Here is a 21,767-nt window from a genome sequence, read left to right as displayed (position 1 = left end):
ACATGTTCTTTCTTACTTACTATTTTATCTAACACAAGGCCTAACATGGTATAGGGTGTTCAGTGGGTGTTTATTAAATAACAGTTTTCCAAGCAAAGATATGAGCAAATGCAAAGGCCCCAGGGTGGGAAGGTATGTTGGTATGTTGAAGAACAGATAACAGACCCGCGTGACTGGAACATAGGGGAATTAGTGATGCATGGTGAGGTCAAAGGGAGTAGGGCCAGATCATGTAGAACAAAGGTTCCCAAATGCAATTCTTTGTTGGTTGTGGCTGTCCTGTGTATTGTAGGCTATTTAGCAGCATCTCTGGTCTCTAACCCCTCGATGCCACTTGCACCCTTTCCCCTAAGTTGTGACAAACAAAAATGTTTCTAGACATTGACAAGTGTTCCCTGGGGGGACAAAAGAGTTCCAGGAAGAAACACTGATATGGAACCTTTTAGATGACTTTACTGTGTTTTAGGTGGAAACAGGAGGCCACTGGAGGGTTTTGAGCAGGGAAGTGCCATATAATAATTGAGATTTTAAAAAGATTACTCTGTAAGGAGAATGGGCTGTCAGGGACAGGACTGAAGCAGGGACTTCTATGGTGAGGACGGGGTTGAGGGCCAAGGGTTGCTAAGTGATGTCAAGGAAGCAGGGGAATTTGAACTGGACCTTGGAGAGAGAGAACGGACTTAAACAAATGTTAAGACTTAGAAACAGGGTACCAGTTTGAGGAATGGTGCAGAATGTGCAATGCCCATTTAAGGAATGATGAAGCTTCAGGAATCTTTGAGGGCCCCTATCATAGTATCAGATGGGGAGCATCTCAGCATGGCAAGCCACGTGCTTGTCATGACTGGCTCTGCCCTGTTTGACTTGCTCATCTCCTGCTGGCCTTCCCTGCTCCCTCAACATTCCAGCCTGGATGAATGGCACCTACACTGCATTCAAACACTCTCTCTAGCAGCATTAAGGATGGATGGGAGAGGTGCCAGAGTGGGGGTGGGTGGAGGGGAGTGGTTAGGAGGCCCCTGTGTAATTCAAGTAGGAGATTATGAAAATCTGCAAAAGGCAGTGGCAATGGGGAGGAGGGGTAAGGAACAATGCACATGCTATTTTTGAAAAATGCTGTTTTCTGTATTTCTTACAGTACTATTTCTATTAAAAGTTCCAATATTTGAATACTGTTTTTATTCCATTCAGAACTAGTTATTCAGATACCTTTAACTAAAAGAAACATCTTAGGGTTGGCTTGTTTTCATATGTATAAGTTCAGGAACAACTTCTCTAACATAACCATTTGGGTTCCGTCCATAAAGATGGCAATAGTTGGGGCACTATGAATTTTTTAGCATAGCTTTTACCATTCTGGTCAACAAATATGTCTCCAGTGTTTACTGTATGTAGGACACTGTACTAGATAGACATTGTAAGCCTTGAGCATTGAAATTTGGCAAAATAAATTCATGGTCTTTCCCTTTTTGGACTCAGTCTCCTCAAAATCTCTCCCATCTGTCCATTGTCCTTCCCCCCGTCCTATTACTTTAGTTGGAACTGTGTCAGCTCTGGCCTGGACTATGGCAATGCTGTCATGTCTGTCCTCTCTGCGTCCAGTCTTGACCACTTCCGGTATGTCCTCTACAAACCAAAAGAGCCATCCTTCTAAATAGAAATCTGATCATATCACTTGCCTGCTTAAAAGCCTTTAATGGCTTCCCTTTGCTTTTATGATAAAAATTCCAAAGTCTTTAGCAAAACATTAAAGTTCTTACTTCTGTAGTCTTATTTCCTACCTCTCCCATCCCCTCCTATGCACCAACTCTATTTCATTTTCTCAAAATGGTGGCTTATTTGTCTAATTTTTTCCTCCTGCTTCCCTATATCTTGCCTCCCAGCTGGTTATGGCTCATATTTTAGGACTCAGCTTAAATACCACCTCCTATGAATACCATCTTTGACTTTGGGCTTAATACCCCTTCTGCATGGCACCCCAAGCTCATCCCATGTATAGAACAGTGTGGTATTGCAAATGCCTCTTGATTTGTCCAGCTCTAGCACTACATTGTAAGCCACTTGAGGGCAAAGATTGTATATTTACTGTAATTTTACTTCTAGGATCTAGCAGAGTGCCATTGAACAAATGAAGTAGCATTCATTCATTTACCCAACAAATGTTTATCTGGAGTGTTCACTCTATGATGGGCACTGTGCCAGGTTCTGGGGTTTCAATGGTGGTGAACAAAAACACCCATGGTCCCTGTCCTCACAGAGCTTTTTTGGTCCATGAGGGTGAGAGGTATCATTCAAATAGTCATGCAAAATGTGACATTGCAAATGTGGCTAGTGCTGTGAAGGAGAGGTGATGGTGCTTTAAGAAGCTGTAAGAGAGGGTTTGACCTATGTCAGGAACTATAAGGAGTTCCCTGAGGTGATGGCACTTATACTGAGATTCAAGCATTAGTAGGAATTAGCTAGATGAGGCTGGGTGGGAAGAGTATTCCATTGGGGCACAGGAATCACAGTGTATGTACAGGCTTTACAAGAGGAAGTAACCTGACCAGAACGAATGCCTTCCTGATAGAACCCAGTGTGGCAGCAGTGACAGAGGGAGAGTTGAGGATGAAGAGGGAACCACACAGAGGCAGGCCTGGCAGGGCCTTCAGTTCATGGTGATGATTTCCCCTTCCTCTTAAGAGGAGCAAGAAGTCTCAACATGGTTGAGGGAAAGGAAGACTTTTTGAAGAGAATGATGTCAGGGCACACAGTAATTATGTATCTACAATTATTTTCTCTCAGAGCTTTTATTTATTTTGGTGGTTTTGCATAGTTTCCTCTGTATTCTACTTTCTAAAATCCTCACTTCACCCTCTTTGGTATTATGTGGCCCCTTTTTGTTAGTCTCCAGGATATCTTGTTCAAACTTGTTTTTGTTGAAATAGAGCAAGAAAGCATGGATTTGGCTCACGGTAGCCTACATGACATTTTCTACAACAGCTATTCTTTTGACCCATTGATCTAGGCAACGTGTACATCCGTAGGTTATTAGTTTCCTTGATGCCGAGATTTGGGGATCCTGTCCATTAATTACCATGTTGGTACCTCTAATATGGTCTTGAGTGATTTAGTCTAAATAGGGCTTAAAACTATGTGATATTTCCTGCTGTTGTTCACCTTCCCTCCGCCCCCCTACCAAGTGATTCACATTTCTACCAATTAACAAATCAAGTTTTAATTTTCTGTATGGCTGATTAAGAGTTTATAGTTGCCATTCAGAAGAGTGTATACATGCTATTCGTGATTCATTTTTTTGGTAAATATTAATTGAGAGTTGACTATGCTCCCTGAACTCTACTTAGGTATTCAGGATAGAGAGAAAAAGAAACATAGTCCAGGTCTTCCTGTTTCTTACAGTCTAACGCCAAAGCCAGATAAATGCACACATAATTTCAAAACAGTGTGATGAGTGCTGTGGTAAAGGAAAGCATAAAGTGACAGGGGAACAAAGAAGAGGAAATCTAACCTAACTGGACTTACCCATCTCACCTGGACTGAGGCAGGAAAACTACCAGAAAAGATAAAGGCTGATTTAAGTCTTAAGGTTGAGTAGGACTGGTTCAAGGTAAGAAGAAGGAAGAGTAGAGGTTATTCCAGGGAGAGGGTGCTAGATGGGCAAAGACACAAAGGCATTAGTATGTAAGACATATTGAAGGAATTGCATATGATTGAAAGTGGCCATGGTATAGGATGGGGGCAGGGGAGAGGTGAAAGATGAGGCTGCAGATGTGAACAGAGGCCAGAGCATGAATGGTCTACAGTGAGGTCATAAGACACATCCACAGGCAGGAGTGAACAAATGCTGTGGATTCCACCTTAAAGTATAGTCAGAACCCAAACACTTCTTGCCATCTTGACTGCTACTACTCTGGCTCTAACCATCACAATTTCTTGCATGGATTTTGGTAGCAACCTCCTAACTGGGCTTACTGTCCTTGAGTTTGTTCCCAGCATAGCAGCCATAGTGTTTAGTATGTGAGCAGGTCATGTCACTCCTCCACTTAAAACCCTCCAGTGGCTTCCCATCATACTCAGCGTACAAGCCCAAATTTTCATAGTTCTACTTAGTACTTAGTACTATTTAAGATACTGTATAGTTTACAGTTTACTTACTTGTGTTGTTTATTGTTGTCTCAGTGGAATGGAAACACCTCGAATATGGGAATTTTTGTCTGTTTTATTCACAGATAGGACATTACCATCCAGAACTGTGCCTGTTATTAAGTTGGTAGTAGTATTTGTTCAAGGAATGGAATGACTGAGGCCCAGATGTACCATGATACTCACCTCATTAGTTATTGTTGAACAAGTTTATCTCAGCTCATCCCCACCCTTTGCTCTCCTTTCCCCTACCTTATCCCACTCCCAATCCAAACCCTATGGTTTCAAACCATTTGTACTGAAATGAACTGCTTTCATGAATATATATTAACCTTTGTCTCCCAAGGATACTTCTGTTCATAGTCAAGCCTGGACTAAGTCAATGTGTGCTCTTCTTTCTTGTGTCAGCTACCCTGTGATGAGTTCTTTGAGAACAGGATTAGACCCATGTTTGTGAGCCAGGGGTGAAATCTTGGCATTTCAGTGAGAGGAGAGCAGTGTTCTAATTGACTGTAATCAGACCTGAATGATAACAGTCACCAGGTTTCTAATGTAAATTACATTCTCAGTTTTTTAAAGCCAGCGTCTCCATTACCTCAGATTGGCCATACTCTGGCTCTCGGTGCTTCTGCTTCCATGCTGTGCAAATGGACTGCTCTGTTTTCTCAGGCTCCATAGGGGCGTTGAGCATTTGATTTCTTCATAAACAGAGCAGGGAAATATAACCACAGAATAACATTGTGGACACATTTAACAATATTTATTTAGTGAGTAAAAGAGCGAGACCTTTTGTTACATAGTCTGCTCTTCCAGTCAATAAACGTTATTGTGACCAGTAAAATCAGCCTATTCTGATTAAGGGTGCATTAATTACCGCAGTGATCGCGTTTAATTGGTTATTAAACAATTATTTTCCTATACTGTGAAAGGTGAGAAATCGTCGTAGGCATACCTTCTCAAGGTTGCTTTCAGATCTCTGGTCTACATGTGCTGAGTACTATGTAGGTGACCAGCTTACGCTAAACAGTCGAACAGAGAAGGATTGGTGCCTGCCTTTTTTAAGGTGTTTATTGTGCTTAGGTGAACAACAACCATACCACCACGGTTGCCATCACCATTTTTTTTGGCTCCTACTACGCAACAACCACTGCCTTTTAAGTTCCTATAAGGTGCTTTGCCTCTGTTACTTCACTAGAAGTGAAGTATGCGAATGGTCACGGTAACTCCTCAAGGTAGATCTCTATCTCCATTTTTCTGATTACAAAATTGGATACAGAGAGGATGACTGACAATAAGCAAACGATAAGTAAGCTGTGAACTGCAGTCAAGCTAGAGGAGGTGTCACGTGGCAGCTCTGTGTTTAATTGCTAGGGGGGATAATATGAGGAAGATAAAGTCCCCTTCCTTGAAAAACTTACCTTGAAGTAGGTATTTTTAGCAAGCCAAGTGAGGTGGGGTTTTTTTGGTCATCTTAATTCCCATCTGGAAATAGGACAAGATAGATGAGTTTTGTTCTGTTTGTTTTTTTTCCACATGGTTTTGTTACCTCTTTCTACAGAAAGGAGCTGGATATCACCTGGATCTCTTTTGGGTGGCCATCCTCATGGTGGTGTGCTCTTTCATGGCTCTTCCGTGGTATGTGGCTGCGACCGTCATCTCTATTGCTCACATCGACAGTTTGAAGATGGAGACAGAGACTTCTGCCCCTGGAGAACAACCAAAGTTCCTAGGAGTGAGGTATGCGTAAGTCAGAGGAAAAGGGCTCTACAAAACACATCATGCCACACCTATGTCATTCGTAGGAAATGGGCAGGATGGGAGGAGAAAAGGCTGGGGATGATTAATTTATTCCTGTACTTGATGTTCCAGAAAGGACTACATTTTCATTAGAAAGAGAGTCTTCAATAATTTTTTGAATTCGCGTCTTATGTTCCATAAATTCCCTTTGACTAATGAAGGCCAACTGAGGCAACGTAAAAAGCACAAATAGGTCATTCATTTTCTTCACCGAGTAGCTCACTTCGGTGCTGTGATACTTACTCCATCACAAGCATATGTAAAGGCCAAACCCTTTAACCTTCCAGCTCTGTTGAGACTCCCCAAAACTCTTGAGTCTGCTTGTGATTTTGAAGATTCTGTGAAGGGAAAGGAATTCTTATTTCCCAGTTCATTTTCTGTCCCCATAAACACTGAGAAGCCTTGACCGCCAGCTGTTAAATTTGGGTAGCCAGGAAGGGCTTGCATAAGACCTTGATACTGTGTTGAATGCTTTTCACAGCAAGCCCTGCTCGCAAGTGCTTGGGTGAGTAGCTTGCAGGACAGAGCCACTGTTTCCCACGCCACAACAGTGGGTGATTCTTTCTTGGGGGCTGGGGGTGGGGGTGCTGGATGGGAATCCTATTTGTTAAAAAGTACTCTTGTTGTTTAGATTTGGAAATTAGACTGATGGGATTTATTGCACTTATGAAATTTCCCTGAGTTGTTTGCTAATTAGAATGCAGGACAATGTAATATCTGTCTCCTGGAAAGAAGGTGTAATTACACAACAGCACAAGTCGTTTAAAAAATAAGGGCTTTGAAGAGGCCAGGAGTTGATGGACCAAGAGCAAGTGACTTTTTTTTTTTTTTTTAATTCTAAAAGGAGCAAAGGATTTAGCAGAATCACTTTTCTCTTGACGAATTCAAATCGCGTGATACAATAGTTTTAAGAGAATTTTATAGTTACATGGAGCTTATATGCTGTCCTCAAGGTATTCATTTATATAAGATATCAAGACCTTTGCTGTTTTAGTCAAACATTTATTTGGTCAATGTATAGTCCTTTTTGAAGGTGAAAAGACAAGGGCATATTTATGAAAACAAGAGGCAAATTGGTAATCGTTTGATTTGGTTTCAGGGAACAAAGAGTCACTGGAACCCTCGTGTTTATTCTGACTGGTCTGTCAGTCTTTATGGCCCCCATCTTGAAGGTAAATATGTGGTAAATACTTGTCTCTTCCTCCTTCTCAGTACACTGACAGATAATTGGATATGTGAAGAGTAGAATTCCTTATCTGCAAGATTCTCATCAGTTCTGGAACACACTGAAGCAGGGGTCAGGTAGAACAAGGACTTTAAAAACTTTTATTTTGGGGGTGCCTGGGTGGCTCAGTCGTTAAGCGTCTGCCTTCGGCTCAGGTCATGTTCCCAGGGTCCTGGAATCGAGCCCCACATCAGGCTCCCCGCTCCATGGGGGACCCACTTCTCCCTCTCCCTCTGCCTGCTGCTCCGCCTGCTTGTATTCTCTCTCTCTCTCTCTCTCTGTCAAATAAATAAAATCTTTTAAAAAAACAAACAAAAAAAAACACTTTTATTTTGATGTCCTTCTCATTCCTTCACTCCTTCTATTATTTATTATTATTATTGTAGTTATTTGGTTGAACCATATTAAATTACCAGTATTCAGTTTTTGACCTATACAAATGGCAATTCCGTACAGTTTAGTCTAGCTGACCTCCCCTCCTCACTGCATTTCTTACTCTTCTCCTTGTATCCTTTCTTCCCACTACTTCCCATTTACTTGTCCCTAAATCCTGCTTCCACTCCCCCCCCCCACACGCACACATTAGACTCCTGGGTAACACGGATGATCATTTTGTAACTTTTCTCCTCGTCTTAATTATTGCTGACTGTGTTTCTATTGGCTTTGAATCAGAAGGCCTAATCTCCACAGAGGGAGACTAGAGTAAAATTACTGATTTATGACTAGAAAACTTTAGAAATGAACTTTTGAAGACGAAAAAATGACATGCTAGATGATTTCGAAAATTAGGAGTCAAATATATAGGTTTGATCGATGGGGTGACTATTTGCCAAAATAGATGAATGGGAACTGTATGGGAAAACCTATTTAGAAGACGAGATAGGGTTAAAAGAGTAGATTTAGCTGTCATGAAGCTTCCATTTCTTTTTTTGTGACACAGGCATTTTATTCTTTCCTTCTGTAATATGAACAATACTGGCCAGTTATTGATAATTTGTATTTGATGCTTTGCACCACAGTACAAAACATGAAAATTACCTATAGACCTAGAAGCTATAAACAACCACTGTTAATATCCTTTCAAATTCGTCTCTGAAAAGTTTTGTTTATTTTTAAACAACTCTCATTTTTCAGATTTTTAAGATGCTTATTTAACTACACAAGTGATGGAGCAGTACATTCTTGTAAAGAATTCAAACCATGCAGAAGTATAGAGAGGGAAAGGCGAAAGTCCCCCATTCTCTCGAGTTGGCACATTTATAAGTCAGTTGCCATTCAGATGAATTTGAGGAATGTGGAACTCTTAATTTCTTAGCCTATGGCTAAGACTGGTTTTGCCCTCAGGGTGTTTAGATTATCGTGTACGTTATGCACAAAACACTTGCTAAACAGTTAAAAGATTTAAATATTCACCTCTTGTCCCTGGTTTCCACAATGTCAGTTAACCGGCTTAATTAATTTCTGCCTGGAATCATGAAGGAATACATATTTCACATAACATGTGGAAAAGTAAAATTTAAAATAACCTCAAAGAAGTTGTTTCTGGTCACATACGAAGAACCTCTGGAGAGTACAGGTCTTAAGGTTTTGCAGGGACAGAGGGAAATCTGTTATCCCTTTTGCCAGGGCAAAGCCAGTTGTGGGGTAGGTTTGAAGTTGTGAGTTTCGCAGCATCACATCCACTCTCCAAAGGCTTTATGTCCCTTTGTTGCCCCATAGACACTAGCACATCAGCTGGTGGAAAAATCGAATGACAGCTTTCTACCACATAGGCCGTAGAACCTCATCTGGACAGATCCAGTTTTAGAAAGGTCGTTGCAGGCAATTATGACCTCATGTTGTGGGAGGATCTACAGGAATGAATTTGCCCCTGGATTCCCGAAAGGTGGGCTCAATGACACAACTGCAGAGATTTTTTATGGGGTCTCTTAGTGCTTAGCTACCAGTAGAGGATAAGAAATCTTTCCATCAGTTCAAATGAGCCTGTTAGCCCATTAGCCCCCACCCATTTTGTCTTTTATTTTTGTATTATGTCTTTTCATTAATACAGTATCAAATCCTAACTCAAAAAATTCAGATGTGTTTAAAAGCTCTCTCTCTTTTTTTTTTTGTTACAGCAAATTGGCTTTAATCTTAGAGAATCTGTCAGCTGAGTAATCACGTATGATCCCAAAGGGAAACAGAGAACAGATACTGTATAAATTGCTATTTTTAGGAAAAGATGCAAGACTCACATTTTCAACAACGCCTCTTCCTAACTATTTTCTAACCCTGCACCCAAATGTGGCTGCAGAGGAATTAAAGCTGAAAGCCCTTTTGTTCTTTATTTTACAATGATTCTTTTTGCCCCAATATGCAAAGCACCTTAGTATCTGCAGGAACAGATTATAATACAGAGAAAGAAGAAAGAGAGATGTAAGGGATCAGCGAGCATGAGCTTGCTTTTCCTTTTGACCTTCCTCAAGCTCACCCTTGTTCAGCTGCTAATGTTCATAATTATGGCCATTTCCACCTGGCAACTTTGAGTCAATGCAAAGAGTCATTGTAAGAATCGGTGAAAAAGGTGGTCCAGCAAACATTTTTACTGGGCAAGGCTTATGCCCAAAATGTGGGAAATGAAACTGTTCTGTTACTATGGCTTCCAGTATATTGTGGGAAACCTAGATTTGAAAACAACAAGAATAAAGTAGTCCAGCATTGACAATTGTGATTCCAGACTTCGGTGAGTAGAAGTGTTCTTTCTTTCAGGAATCACATCAGCTAGTTTCAGATCACATGCCCTTCTTCCCATGAAATTGGGTAGCTTAGAAGCATTCACCCCAGAATTCTTGGTAGCTCATGTAAAAAGTCAATACAGGAAGAAGCAGATGTTGAGGGTACAGTTTAACTAAAACCTCAGTAATGACTAAGTAGGAGTCAGGATTAACAATTAACCTCAGAATTCACACGGAAAGAGTTATCAGGGGTTACTTGGGAGGAGGGAGCCTTTTTCCTCCACCATTGGACTATGTGTGTTTTAAAGGAACAGATGACAACTTTAGAGGATGGTTTTACTTAAGAGTCTGCCTTTGAAAGGCAGATCAAATGAACGGAATCAAGAGAAATATGGGCCTTTCACTTGTTAAAATGACATGGCTCAGCGCCTCCCCTGCCCGGCTCCCTGCATCCCATAGCTTCAGTGCCTCAGAGGATGCGAGTAATTTTCTCCCTGCACTGAGCAGGGTGGGTAGCTGTCCCCTACGCCTCCTTATGCAGGCTCACTTTGAACGTGAAGCTTGTGACCTCTGTTTTGATCTCTTTGCCGAAGCCTGTCTTTTTACATGGAAAAAATGTAAGGAATCATAGTGTATTAGCTTTAAGTTCATGAGGATACCCCGTGACCTTAGCCAGCTGCACTCACACATGCCTCAAATCCCACCCCTGATTCAGTACAGAACTGTGGGGAAGCAGGAAGAACTGGCTTCCCAGGCTGCTTACACAGTTTAGATCTGTGTCTCTGCGGCAGAAATACTGCCTGTTAAGCTCGGGTTCTGTATGGGGAGACTGGGGCCGACCACAGAGCAGCAAAAAGATGAAAGACCGTTCCTAGAGCTTGCTTTTTCAATTCTTTCGGCAAGCTTAAAGAAATAAAGATCAAGTAAAGTTCACTGCTACTTCTGTTGCCTTTGCTTGAAGTAGTTCATCTTTAACACAAGGTGTAGCCGAAATTTGTCTTTCACATTTGTTTAGGGTTCTAGAATGTGGAGGCTACCATTTGATTTGTATCTGGCAAGCATTTGTTGAGCTCCTACAATGTGCCACACACCCTGCTCAATGTCAGAGGAACGAGGAGAGATGGTGGTGAGGAGGAGGAGGATGGTGGTATTAGTGGCTCCCATTTATTGGGAGCTTGGCATCGGACCAAGAGCTCTGCACAGATTGTTTTTATTTAGTTCTCCAATAAAACCTATGAAAAGCGTATGTATAATTGCATCCATCTTACAGATAAAAAAATATATAAGTAACCGGCCAAGTCACAGAGTTCTTAAATGGTAGAGCCAAGATTTGAACTCAGGCAGTTCTAACTCCAAAAGCCTGATCTCATAACCATCATGGTTTATTGCCTTTTAAAATAAGACAGTATTGCCCTCAAAGAACTCCTTTACTTTCTTTTCCCATGAGATGATCTTCCCCAGCTTCTTTGATCCAATTTCCCGTTCTCTTATGTAGAGAGAAATGTGGCATTTTCGCAACCTCTTCGTCCATGGTTCCGTCAATGACTAAGGACTGGATTTCAAGTCGGCAGCTTCCTTATGGCCCCAGATTTTTAAGGCTTAAGGGCATTAGGATGTTATTTTAATAACACGTTCCTGAAGACAGTTGTTAGAGTTGAAAGGACAATATTGTGGAGCTTATAGAAAACCGAGGTTTCGAGTCTGACCTTTGCAGCCACCACTCTGGCCTGTACCCCTGCCGCCCCCACTCCTACCACAGAGGGACCAGAGGGGGCTGGGCTGGGCGGTTGCAGGTGTCTCGACTTGCCAGTGAAGGTCCTGATGCTAATAATGACATCAGGACCACATTTATCATTTCTTGAGTATCTGTTATGAGCCGGTCCCTGAACCAGATCTTATGTATTATGTAATCTTTATCATAACCGCTGTATAGATGAGAATACTGAGGATAGAAGTTGACAGTTCTCTCTCAGTTCTGCAATGGGTAGAACCAGAGTTGTAACTCAGGTCTAGCTTCTGTGCTTCCATGCTTATCATCAGTACCTTATTCTGAGTTTTATACACACACACACGCACGCACATGCACACACACAGTGACTATTATTCTGCTAGGAGGCCTCACTCCTTCACTGAATTCTGCACTGTGGACAACTACCTTTCTTATTAAATTTACCCTTTCACATTTTTTTTCTTACGGGAATATTCTAACACTATCAGAAAATCAACGGGAGGGCTAAGTAAAAAAAGAGTGGAGCTACATTCACCAGAATTTGAAAAATTTGCTGACATCATCTGAGTATGCTAAATCTCCACTGACTTCAATTTAACTTTTCTGTCTGGTTGTAGGACCAAGCATTTAACTCTCTCATTTTTAATGTTTATTAAAAGCATTATAATATTTACTTATAATTGGGCTTTTTGGTTTCCTGGCTATGTTTAATTATGTAATTTTATTTGCACAATTTTATGATTTGGCAATTCTCAAGTGCCTGTGAAGCTAGTATACCTTGTGTTTTTTGTGTTTTAATTTCTCCTGTCTTGTTTTATAAAAATGCCTATCTGCTATGCAGTGTATATTATACTACTTTAACTTAAAATGGGATCACATCTTTTTAAAACATTCTTCTTTTTCCTCCTTTGGGAAATTTCTTTTGTGATGAATGATTCTATTGTGATGAATTTTTAAGGATTGACCTTTTGATATGACTCTGAACCAAATCCAATAAAAAATATCCTCTAACTCAGTAATTGAACCAAATCCAATAAAAAATATCCTCTAACCCAGTAATTCTGTCACATTTCATCAAGGTTTCCAAACTGAAAGATTTTTAGTGAGACACATTGCACTATTTTAAAGAAAATGGTGCATTTCTTAAGACATTTGTATCACAGTGAAGTTGACCCAAAATTTGAATCAATAGACTTCCTTATATGTGCTATTTCCTTTTCACCAAAGAATATTTTTTTTAAAAAAACATCATCATCTCTCAAGCTGTTTTCCTACACGTACCCCATTCTGAGTTAAGGGTACCTTCTGATTTTATTTTGTGGTAGATATGGTGAAATCTGGCATAAATTCAGAGAGAATAGACCTCAGCACCATGGTACAACTTCCCTTCACTCTGGTCCTAGCACTACATTAGAGAAAATATTTAGCTAAACTTAGGGGAGGGGTGGAGGTAAGGCTCAGTATCACCTTTGTGATTACTTTCTTTCAAGCCAGAAAAAACACTTTACTCAGATTAAAAACTAACTACTGCAGGATTTCTAACTACATGCCCAACTATAAGAGAACTATACTTCTCTTTTCGCCTTTCACCTTTCTTTCCTTCCCAAAGAATTAGAAATGAAATGAATGTATGAAAGGAATCATCATATATTAAAGAAAAGTGGGAGTGCCCTTGCCGGCAAAATATGTTTTAAAAAATTAAAAAATGAGTGAAAGCTGTGAACTGGTTTCTTTGTTGGTTATTTTATTTATTTGTTTATTTATTTATTTATTTATTTATTTATTTGGTCAGTTTGTACAGGAGATATATACATTCTCGAAATAAAGGCACGTGTCAGAACTCAAGTGGCTTGGACTCAGGTGGCATGAATGTGATGTGCTCACCTCTTTGTGGTGATTGTGGGGCATGAGAGCACACCTGGAGTCCCCAGTACTCATACTGTCCCTCCGACCCCCTCAACAGTCAACATCACTGACTTATTTCTGAGCTCGAGATCAAATTAGCTAGTTTTTTCTAGAAGGAGCGTGTGATGTTTTATGTAAATAAATATATGTATTACATATGAGCTTAACAATTCCTATAGCTAGCCGATAACAATTGGAGATAGTCATGACATATTTTGAATTTACTAATTCTCCAGTAGTGGCCAAACGGTCTCAGATACAGAACCGTTTTAGGTCATTCCAAGGGGAGACCGATAGAAATTGTGTTTCATTTAATACATGTCATAGTTCTTTAGAAATTACTCTGAAATCATACTGTTGCCTGGCTACAAAGCCTCCTTTATGTAGATTTGGTAAGATTGAACTTAATTGATTGTGGTTTTTGAAAACCGAAATTACTTGAACTTCTTTTCAAAATCCAAGCTTGAGAACCTTTTGTTGTTCAAATAGAAGACTTCCTAGAAATAGAATCAACCTTGAGTTGCTTAGTTTCTACAGTACTAAGGACATTTCAAAGGTCTAGGAATAGATAAAACTTAAGGAACATCGAATTGGAACTTCCTATGGTTAAAATACTTTGTATTATTGTAAAAGACTCTTGCTAATTAATGCCTGAAAATGTATTAATTCACTCTTTAAAGATGTGTATTACTACATGTGTATAATTAATTGCTTCCGTATGCTCGATGCTCCTTTCAAGCAGTGTTCTCATTAGTTAGTCCTCTTAATATTCCTGAGAGGAAGAAAGGGGACAGCCGTTTGATGTTTGCTTAATTGAAAGAGGCATTTACACACCAAACTGATAGATCATTTGGCAAATATTATTAAGAAAAAATCAACAGACTGTTGGAAAGGAACTTGGTCTCAGGAGTGAAGCAACCACTGTCTACCTCTCTTTCTACCTCACATTTCATGCAAACATCTGGTTTACATAATCGTTCCTTTTAAGGGGAAAGGGAAACATTTTTTTTTTCCCATTTAAAAAAATTGTTTTTGAGGTCATGCATGCTGATTGTTTAAAAAAAAGATGCCAACGGGCATCAAATGAAAGTTGAAAGTCTCCCTCCACGTATTTTTAGTATAGAGTTTAGAAGTTTTGTCAATGATGAGTACACTAATTAGAGGTCACTATATTATTATGTCCTAGCTTTTAGTTTCAGATTTGGCCTTTATTTAAACTATCCTTCTTCATTACTGTTTTTATTATTATTTTTTAACCTTTCTCCATTTTTTTTTTCTTTCTAGTTTATTCCCATGCCTGTACTCTATGGTGTGTTCCTGTATATGGGGGTAGCATCCCTTAATGGTGTGCAAGTAAGTTTTCCATAGCAATCTAAATATAGTTGTGTTTCCTTCTAGTAGTAAGAGTAGTCCAGTAACAGATCTTTGATGAGAAGTGCTACTCATTAACTGCTGAATTTTTAAAATGTGTGTATTAACAGAAAACAAACTGGTGTTTGCCAGAGGGGAGGGAGGTGGGGGGATGGGTGAAATAGAGAAAGGGGATTAAGAGTGTACTTATCATGATGAACACTGAGTAGTATATAGAATTGTTGAATCATTACATTGTATACCGAAAAGAATGTTGCACTATATGTTAAATAGATAGGTAAGTAGATAGATAGATAGATAGATAGATAGATAGATAGATAGATAGATAGATAGATAGATAAAAGGCATTTGTTTCCGACTTTCTCTGCCATACACCTGCTTCTTATTTCTGACTTAATTAACAGAATTAATTTGTGCTAACAAATGTTACCATACGTACCATTCTTGAAATAAGCTGTTAAAGGTCATTTAACTGGGGAAGTGAGAGAGCTGTGACCTATCTTCCTCCCTCCTCCCTTCCCTCCTTCCTTCTCTCTTTCCTTCTCTCCTTCCTTCCTTCATCTCAAGAAGGAAATTGAACCCTTTCGGTGTGCTCCTCAAGATACTGTTTATCCATCTGCCTTTAAACCATACTAAGAATGGGCTATTATTTGATCCGCTTTTCACATGGCTGAGATAAATAATCAAAAGTTTTGCATCAATAAAAGAATAAAGTCAATGTGGTTTAGTGCTACTTTTGTCCAAAACTTCAGCTATTCACAATTTGGGTAAAACTGGCCCCTTTTAAAAAAAACATCACTGGGGAAAACTTCGTAAGGGACTTTGTCTTTCAATTGAGGTTTAATTTAATTGGCACCGGGAGACTGGAAGTACTTCTGCTGCTTTCTGGCACCTTGTTAATTGTAGACTTATTTAGCACTTACTAATGTTTTAATGGGAAAAGACTGCATGTTCTGTGAATATCATAAGAATTTATTTAAACCCCTTCATAATAGTCCTTGCTTTCATTTATTCAATTTAAATGAATTTGGTTTTAGAGTCAGATAGAGCTGGGCAGGGGGCCAGACCCCCCAAAACAGAAAAGGCTGTTTTATTTTTCCGTTTTTTAGGTCCCCTCTGGGTAGAGTTCTTCACCGTTGGGATATTTGTCACAAAATGCAAGATGGTGCTTTGTAGATTGGACTAGTTGAATGTGAATGGGTGTTTATTTGTGCCTATGAAACTTTTGGGCAAGTACCTGGCTTTGTAAATATTCTTTTTTCCCCTAAATGGAAAAATATGGAACTAATATGGCTCCCAAACTAATAGTTCTTCTTCTTCTTCTTTTTTTTTTTTTTCTTTTTTGGCCTTAATAGGTCAGTCTAGATTAGAAGTTTGATTTTTATATGTTCTAGGTGCTTAACTGATAGTTGGAGCTCAGTACATGTTTATTAAATTAAATAGAAGGCAAAAAATCAACAATTTCACAGTGATGGGGAAAAAAATCTTTTGCTAAAGGCACAGCCCGGGGATCTCTTAAATTCTGCAGTGCTGTTGTCCCTCTTGCCTTTTCTCTTTACTCTTCTCTTGATTCTCCCTCTTTTAGACCTTTTGGCAAGATTTGATTTAGCAAGAAATTTTGTAACCCAGTCTTTATAAACAGCAAGGTCCCCTCCAGTCAAAAGTAGGCCTAGACGGAGAAAGAAAGTTTGTTACATAGGAAATAGCTTCCAAGAAGCTTGTCTGTGATAGTCTAGTTTATTTGCACACTTCCCCCTTTCCTCTGGAAAGAAAGTAGAGATATTATGTCAGAGTCTTATTACATAATAATTGAATTCAGCAGCTATTTACTGAGTATCTTTCATTTGAGAGATCCTCTGGGAGGTACCTAAATATCATCCTCACCATCATCCACAGCAACTCAGCAGTTAATCTTTGAGGCACAGCACCTGGCACAGAGGTGCTCGGCGGCCCGTGTAGTACCTGTTTCTGTGCAACATTGTGATAGCCTCTCCTAGATTCCAATGTCTAGTTGTTGACACTCTGAAACTCACTATCGTAGTCCTATGGCTTTTCTTTGAAAAGAATGGTAATGAATTGCTGAATGTTATTAGTTAAGTTATGCCATAGATAAATAATGTGGAATTTATAAAAATACCAATGCATTCCCATTTTCAAGTTGGAAACTTCCTTTATATCCTTGAAACATCCCGAAATGTCTAAGATGCATAGTAGCATCTTTTCTTCTTTCAGGTAAGGTGGCTGAGGCAGAGTAAGATACATGAGTTAGATGTCTTCCTTCATTACAAAAATAGTCACAAGATTCTCTCTCCGGAGACTCAGATAGTAAAAACAGAAAGTAAGAGATGAGCATCTAGAATTTATATTTGGCTTTGTGACTTTATTCTTTGGTGGCCACTTTGTCTCCTATATCTGCATAACATTCCTGCAAAGTAACAATATTGGAAGATTCCTATCATGTCTTACTGTGCTGGACTAAATTTCTGCATTCTCTGACCGGGGTCCTCTGAAAAGGACACTGCTTGCCTAAATTATAGAATATATAAATGACTAGTCGTTAGTTAGGCATTGTGGAAATGACTCTGTGTATCTGCTCTTGAAGTAATATGATTGTACGCTCATCTCCTTTCCTCCCCAGTTCATGGATCGTCTGAAGCTGCTGCTGATGCCCCTGAAGCACCAGCCAGACTTTATCTACCTGCGCCATGTCCCCCTGCGCAGGGTCCACCTATTCACCTTCCTGCAGGTGCTGTGTCTAGCCCTGCTCTGGATCCTCAAGTCAACCGTGGCTGCTATCATCTTTCCAGTCATGGTAAGGATTCCTTTGATTGAACCTCCCCATGAAGTCATAGCAGTGGCATTTGTTATTATAATATAGAAGACACATATGTCTTTTCTGTGTGGTTCTCATTTTTTCCAGCTTTGGCCAAATAATTTTGCTTTGATCAATTGTTATTTAAGGTTCCTATGTCTGTGGTCATCTATGCTGGACTTTAGTGTCAAACTCAGCTGAGTTCAAATACCAACACTGGTTTCTGCTGGCCGGGGAACCTCTATGAGCTGCCATGAACTTGTCAGTAAAATGGGCATGGCTTTAGTACTGTCATTCTGAGCAACGATGATAAATATCAAGTATAGAGCACAATGCCTGACATCTAGTAGACACCAGTGCACAGGAGTTATTTTTAAAATATTGTACAATAGAATCAATCTAAATGATAAAGTACAGCACATTACAGTCCAAGTAATAAGAAAACAAGTTTGGCAACTTCTGAGAGGTCCCAGTGAATTAGAAGGAATGGAGTGAAAAGTGCAGTTTTTGAAGTTCTTGCTAAGTTTAAGGATAAGTCTGGGCTCTCAGTCCTTGCCACGATATGATGAGAAGCAAGGTAAAATAACTAGCATTGCACTTGGAAGTACAAGTGAAAGAAGGAAAAAAGGAAATGCTAGCCCTGCATTCGGCTTTATCATTAAATTTTATACTTTACCATAATTTTCCATTTCTTGCAAGAAAATGCACACGCATATACTTGAAGCAAGTCACCAAGCTAGCCTCAGGTCTGATCTGTCTCTCCCACAACTTTGGAAACAGAATTCTCATACACAGACATACTTTATTTTTTTTTTATAAAAATCCTCTTACTCTTAGCCAGAGTTATTATTTTATCTCATGTGTATTTGTTGTTTGTAATTTTTTTTGCCATAAAATACTAGTGATATTTGTAGAGTCATATTTTTTTCATGATGGTCCCTTATATCCACCCCCCCTTTTTTGTCTTAAACTCTGTTAGTACTGGAAAACACAATGAGTATGAGAAATGACTCCCATTTGCCTCTTGGTACGGTCTACCTATTAGTTTTGCTAAAGACAGGAAAAACAAAGTTACACCTGGATAAAGTTGAAATAGTCCAGTAAATCACTTACTGCTTGTGCTTAATACTAATAAAAAATGCATTCCCTTTATAACTTTATTTTTTATCTTTCTAGAGCTTTTATTTGATCACCAAACAATAATGTAATATCAGTAGGGTAGATGTTGTTAATTTCTCTAGGAGATGAAGAAACGGACCTATAGAGAGCATGATGTGGATAAACACAACTGTTTAATCTGAGACAGAGTCATGATTCTCATATATCCTGGTGTGTACTAATTTTACTCTTGAGCAAAGGCATCTTTAATGCACCTTTAGAAGTGACTGTTCAAGGGCAACTCATAGCATCAAAGATATATATTTTAAGAATACTGATTTTAGAGGCAGACAGCTGGCGCCCTTGTATTTTTTCCTTACCTGGCTTTGTGATCTTGGATGACATACTTATGTCTCCAGGCCTCAGTTTCCTCAGTTGTAAGATGGAGATCGTAATACCGACTTTTTGAGTTTGTGGTGGGAATAAATGAGAAAATCCTGCCTAAGAGTTTAGCACAGCCTCTGACACACTGTAAGTTTTCTGCTCATAGTAGTGATTGAAGTTGCCCCATAGATTAAATGGTCTGAGCATACTCAAGGACTGCCTCATTATTAGTACTTTGAAGATGCTGTAGTATACTGTACATTGTAGAGATTTTCTTGATTTTCAAAAACTTGTGTAATGTTTTAATTTTGAATAATTAGAAATCAAATGCAGGCTGTTTCTTCCCTTTAAACTTTCGGTCATTTTATTGAAAATCTGACATGGAAGAAAATGGTCTAAAAAATAATCCTTTCGTGGGTGCCTGGGTGGCTCAGTCGTTAAGCGTCTGCCTTCAGCTCAGGTCATGATCCCAGGGTCCTGGGATCGAGCACCGCATCGGGTTCCCTGCTCAGCGGGGAGCCTGCTTCTCCCTCTCCCACTCCCCCTGCTTGTGTTCCCTCTCTTGCTGTCTCTCTCTGTCAAATAAATAAATAAAATCTTAAAAAAAAAATAATCCTTTCGTGTTGACATTCTAAGTGAATGTGATCATACATTTCAGTGAAGAAAGTAAGTTTTATTTAAGACTTCTATGACCCAACTTTCCCCATAAAGAAAATGTCTGTGGTCCAGGTAATATAAATCCATATAAGCAAGATGAGTTCTATCATATTCCAGCCTTATGCTATGATAGGTTTCTACTGCCTTTGATAGGGTAGTATCAATGCTCACCATGACTTCATCTGACATGGTTTCTTTTATACTTTCTATATTTATCCTTTTAGATCTTGGCACTTGTAGCTGTCAGAAAAGGCATGGACTACCTCTTCTCCCAACATGACCTCAGCTTCCTCGATGATGTCATTCCAGAAAAGGACAAGAAAAAGAAGGAAGATGAGAAGAAAAAGAAAAAGAAGAAAGGAAGTCTGGACAGTGACAATGATGATGTAAGGAACTTTCCAAAATTCCAAAGTAAAGCTAAAGAGATAAATGTGAAAAAAATATATATGTGAAATATATATATATGTGAAATATATATATATTAATACATATAATCCTTTATGTGAGATATGGCTGAGTTCCAAGAATGTTCACCTGGCTGGGTTACATGTCATTCTTCACTTTCCTTTGCCCTTTATTTTCTCTCCTTAGTTTTTTATATTTTCTGAAGTCTTTCTGTAGCCATTAATATACTAATAGCGATAAAATGACTTCCAAAAAAAAGCCCACCACATCTAAAGAACTTCAGTCTCCCATCTCATAGATAAAAAGGAAACTTGCTTCATAATGCTTTAAAATGTATTTGGTTCACTATTGATGATCCAGGACTTAAATATGAGCTAATAACTCAGTTTTATGTAATTTCAAGCCTGATGTGGACAAATACCTATGACCTCACCTCCGGTGATCTGTGTATCCACTTGAGTAGGCTCTCAACCACAGTTCTCTTCTATTGTACTTATCTTCACATTGAACTTGGACATGATTTAAGGTGATCTCTCTGTAACCCTTCAGTGAAAAGGAAAGGGAATTGGAGCTTAGGGTCTTTATACATAATTGTAGTAGGCAGTTTTGTAGTCCAGATGATCCTCCTGCAATTGAGTGATTAAGTTGAGAAATAAAATTATTGCCCTTTTTTTTTTTTTTCTTTAGGAGACCATTTCACAGGTGCTCCAGTAGGGGTCTGTAATCAGTACTAGGAGAACAGCTGGGATTATTTCACACATGCACACACGCACACACACACACACGCACACACGCATAATTTATCCCAGTAGTCTTTCGAAAGGACTGCCAAAATGACATTTTCTGTGTGAAGATTTGTTGTGGATTTTACACAGCGCAGTATCCACATTCTAATTGCATCCCTGGTTTACAGTTGTAAAGTGGGAATATAGTTAAGTTTTGGTGTCTACTCTGTACTTGATCATTTTGAGTGATCATGCATACACGTCCTTACTTGCCATAACAGCTCTTTACAGTATATGTTTCTGTTCCTATTTTACAGGAGAAAACGTAGCCTGAAAAATGTTAAGTCATTTTTCTAAGTGTACCCACCCAATAGTGGCAAAGCCAAAACTCTAGCCCAGGCCCGTCTGGTTATTTCCAGCTGGTCAGGCTGTCTGATTGTATTCTTTGTGGAGAATTTAGAAATAGTGCAGTGAAGGAAGGCAACAGACAAAATTGGATTTCAGATAAATTGATCCAATAAAAAAAGGCTAAATATATGAGGCACATTTAGCTAAGGAGAAAAGAGTCCGAGGGAGCTTTGGTGACTGTCATCATCCATTTTCAATGAGAACAAGTGTATAGATTTTCTGTTTCCAGTGATGACGGAAAAAGAGATTGTGTTTAAATTGCAGTACAGATTAGGGTGCAGTGTTAAAAAGAATGATATGTTTACACATTGACTAGAAATCAAAATTTGGAATTAATTTCTAGACCACTCAAGACAAAAAAGAAAAAAGGAATGCCTGAAATACTGACATAATT

At 39.2% G+C, this 21,767-nt stretch overlaps 1 protein-coding gene across 1 annotated transcript in view; it reads left to right on the top strand.

Moving 5' to 3' along the window:
- Positions 1-21,767, top strand: part of SLC4A4 (solute carrier family 4 member 4) — a 278,229-nt gene that overhangs the window by 246,569 nt on the left and 9,893 nt on the right. Inside the window, exons 21-25 of the mRNA XM_081813147.1 lie at positions 5,702-5,880; positions 7,040-7,112; positions 14,798-14,866; positions 17,523-17,696; positions 20,060-20,221. Coding sequence (XP_081669273.1) covers positions 5,702-5,880; positions 7,040-7,112; positions 14,798-14,866; positions 17,523-17,696; positions 20,060-20,221 — 657 coding nt within the window. The remainder of the gene's footprint in view (positions 1-5,701; positions 5,881-7,039; positions 7,113-14,797; positions 14,867-17,522; positions 17,697-20,059; positions 20,222-21,767) is intronic.

The sequence above is a fragment of the Leptonychotes weddellii genome, chromosome 2, assembly GCF_054177405.1.
Source record: "Leptonychotes weddellii isolate Sample4059 chromosome 2, ASM5417740v2, whole genome shotgun sequence".
NCBI classification, from domain to species: domain Eukaryota; kingdom Metazoa; phylum Chordata; class Mammalia; order Carnivora; family Phocidae; genus Leptonychotes; species Leptonychotes weddellii.
Note: the sequence above shows the minus strand (reverse complement) of the source record. Positions and strands in the feature narration are given on the sequence as shown.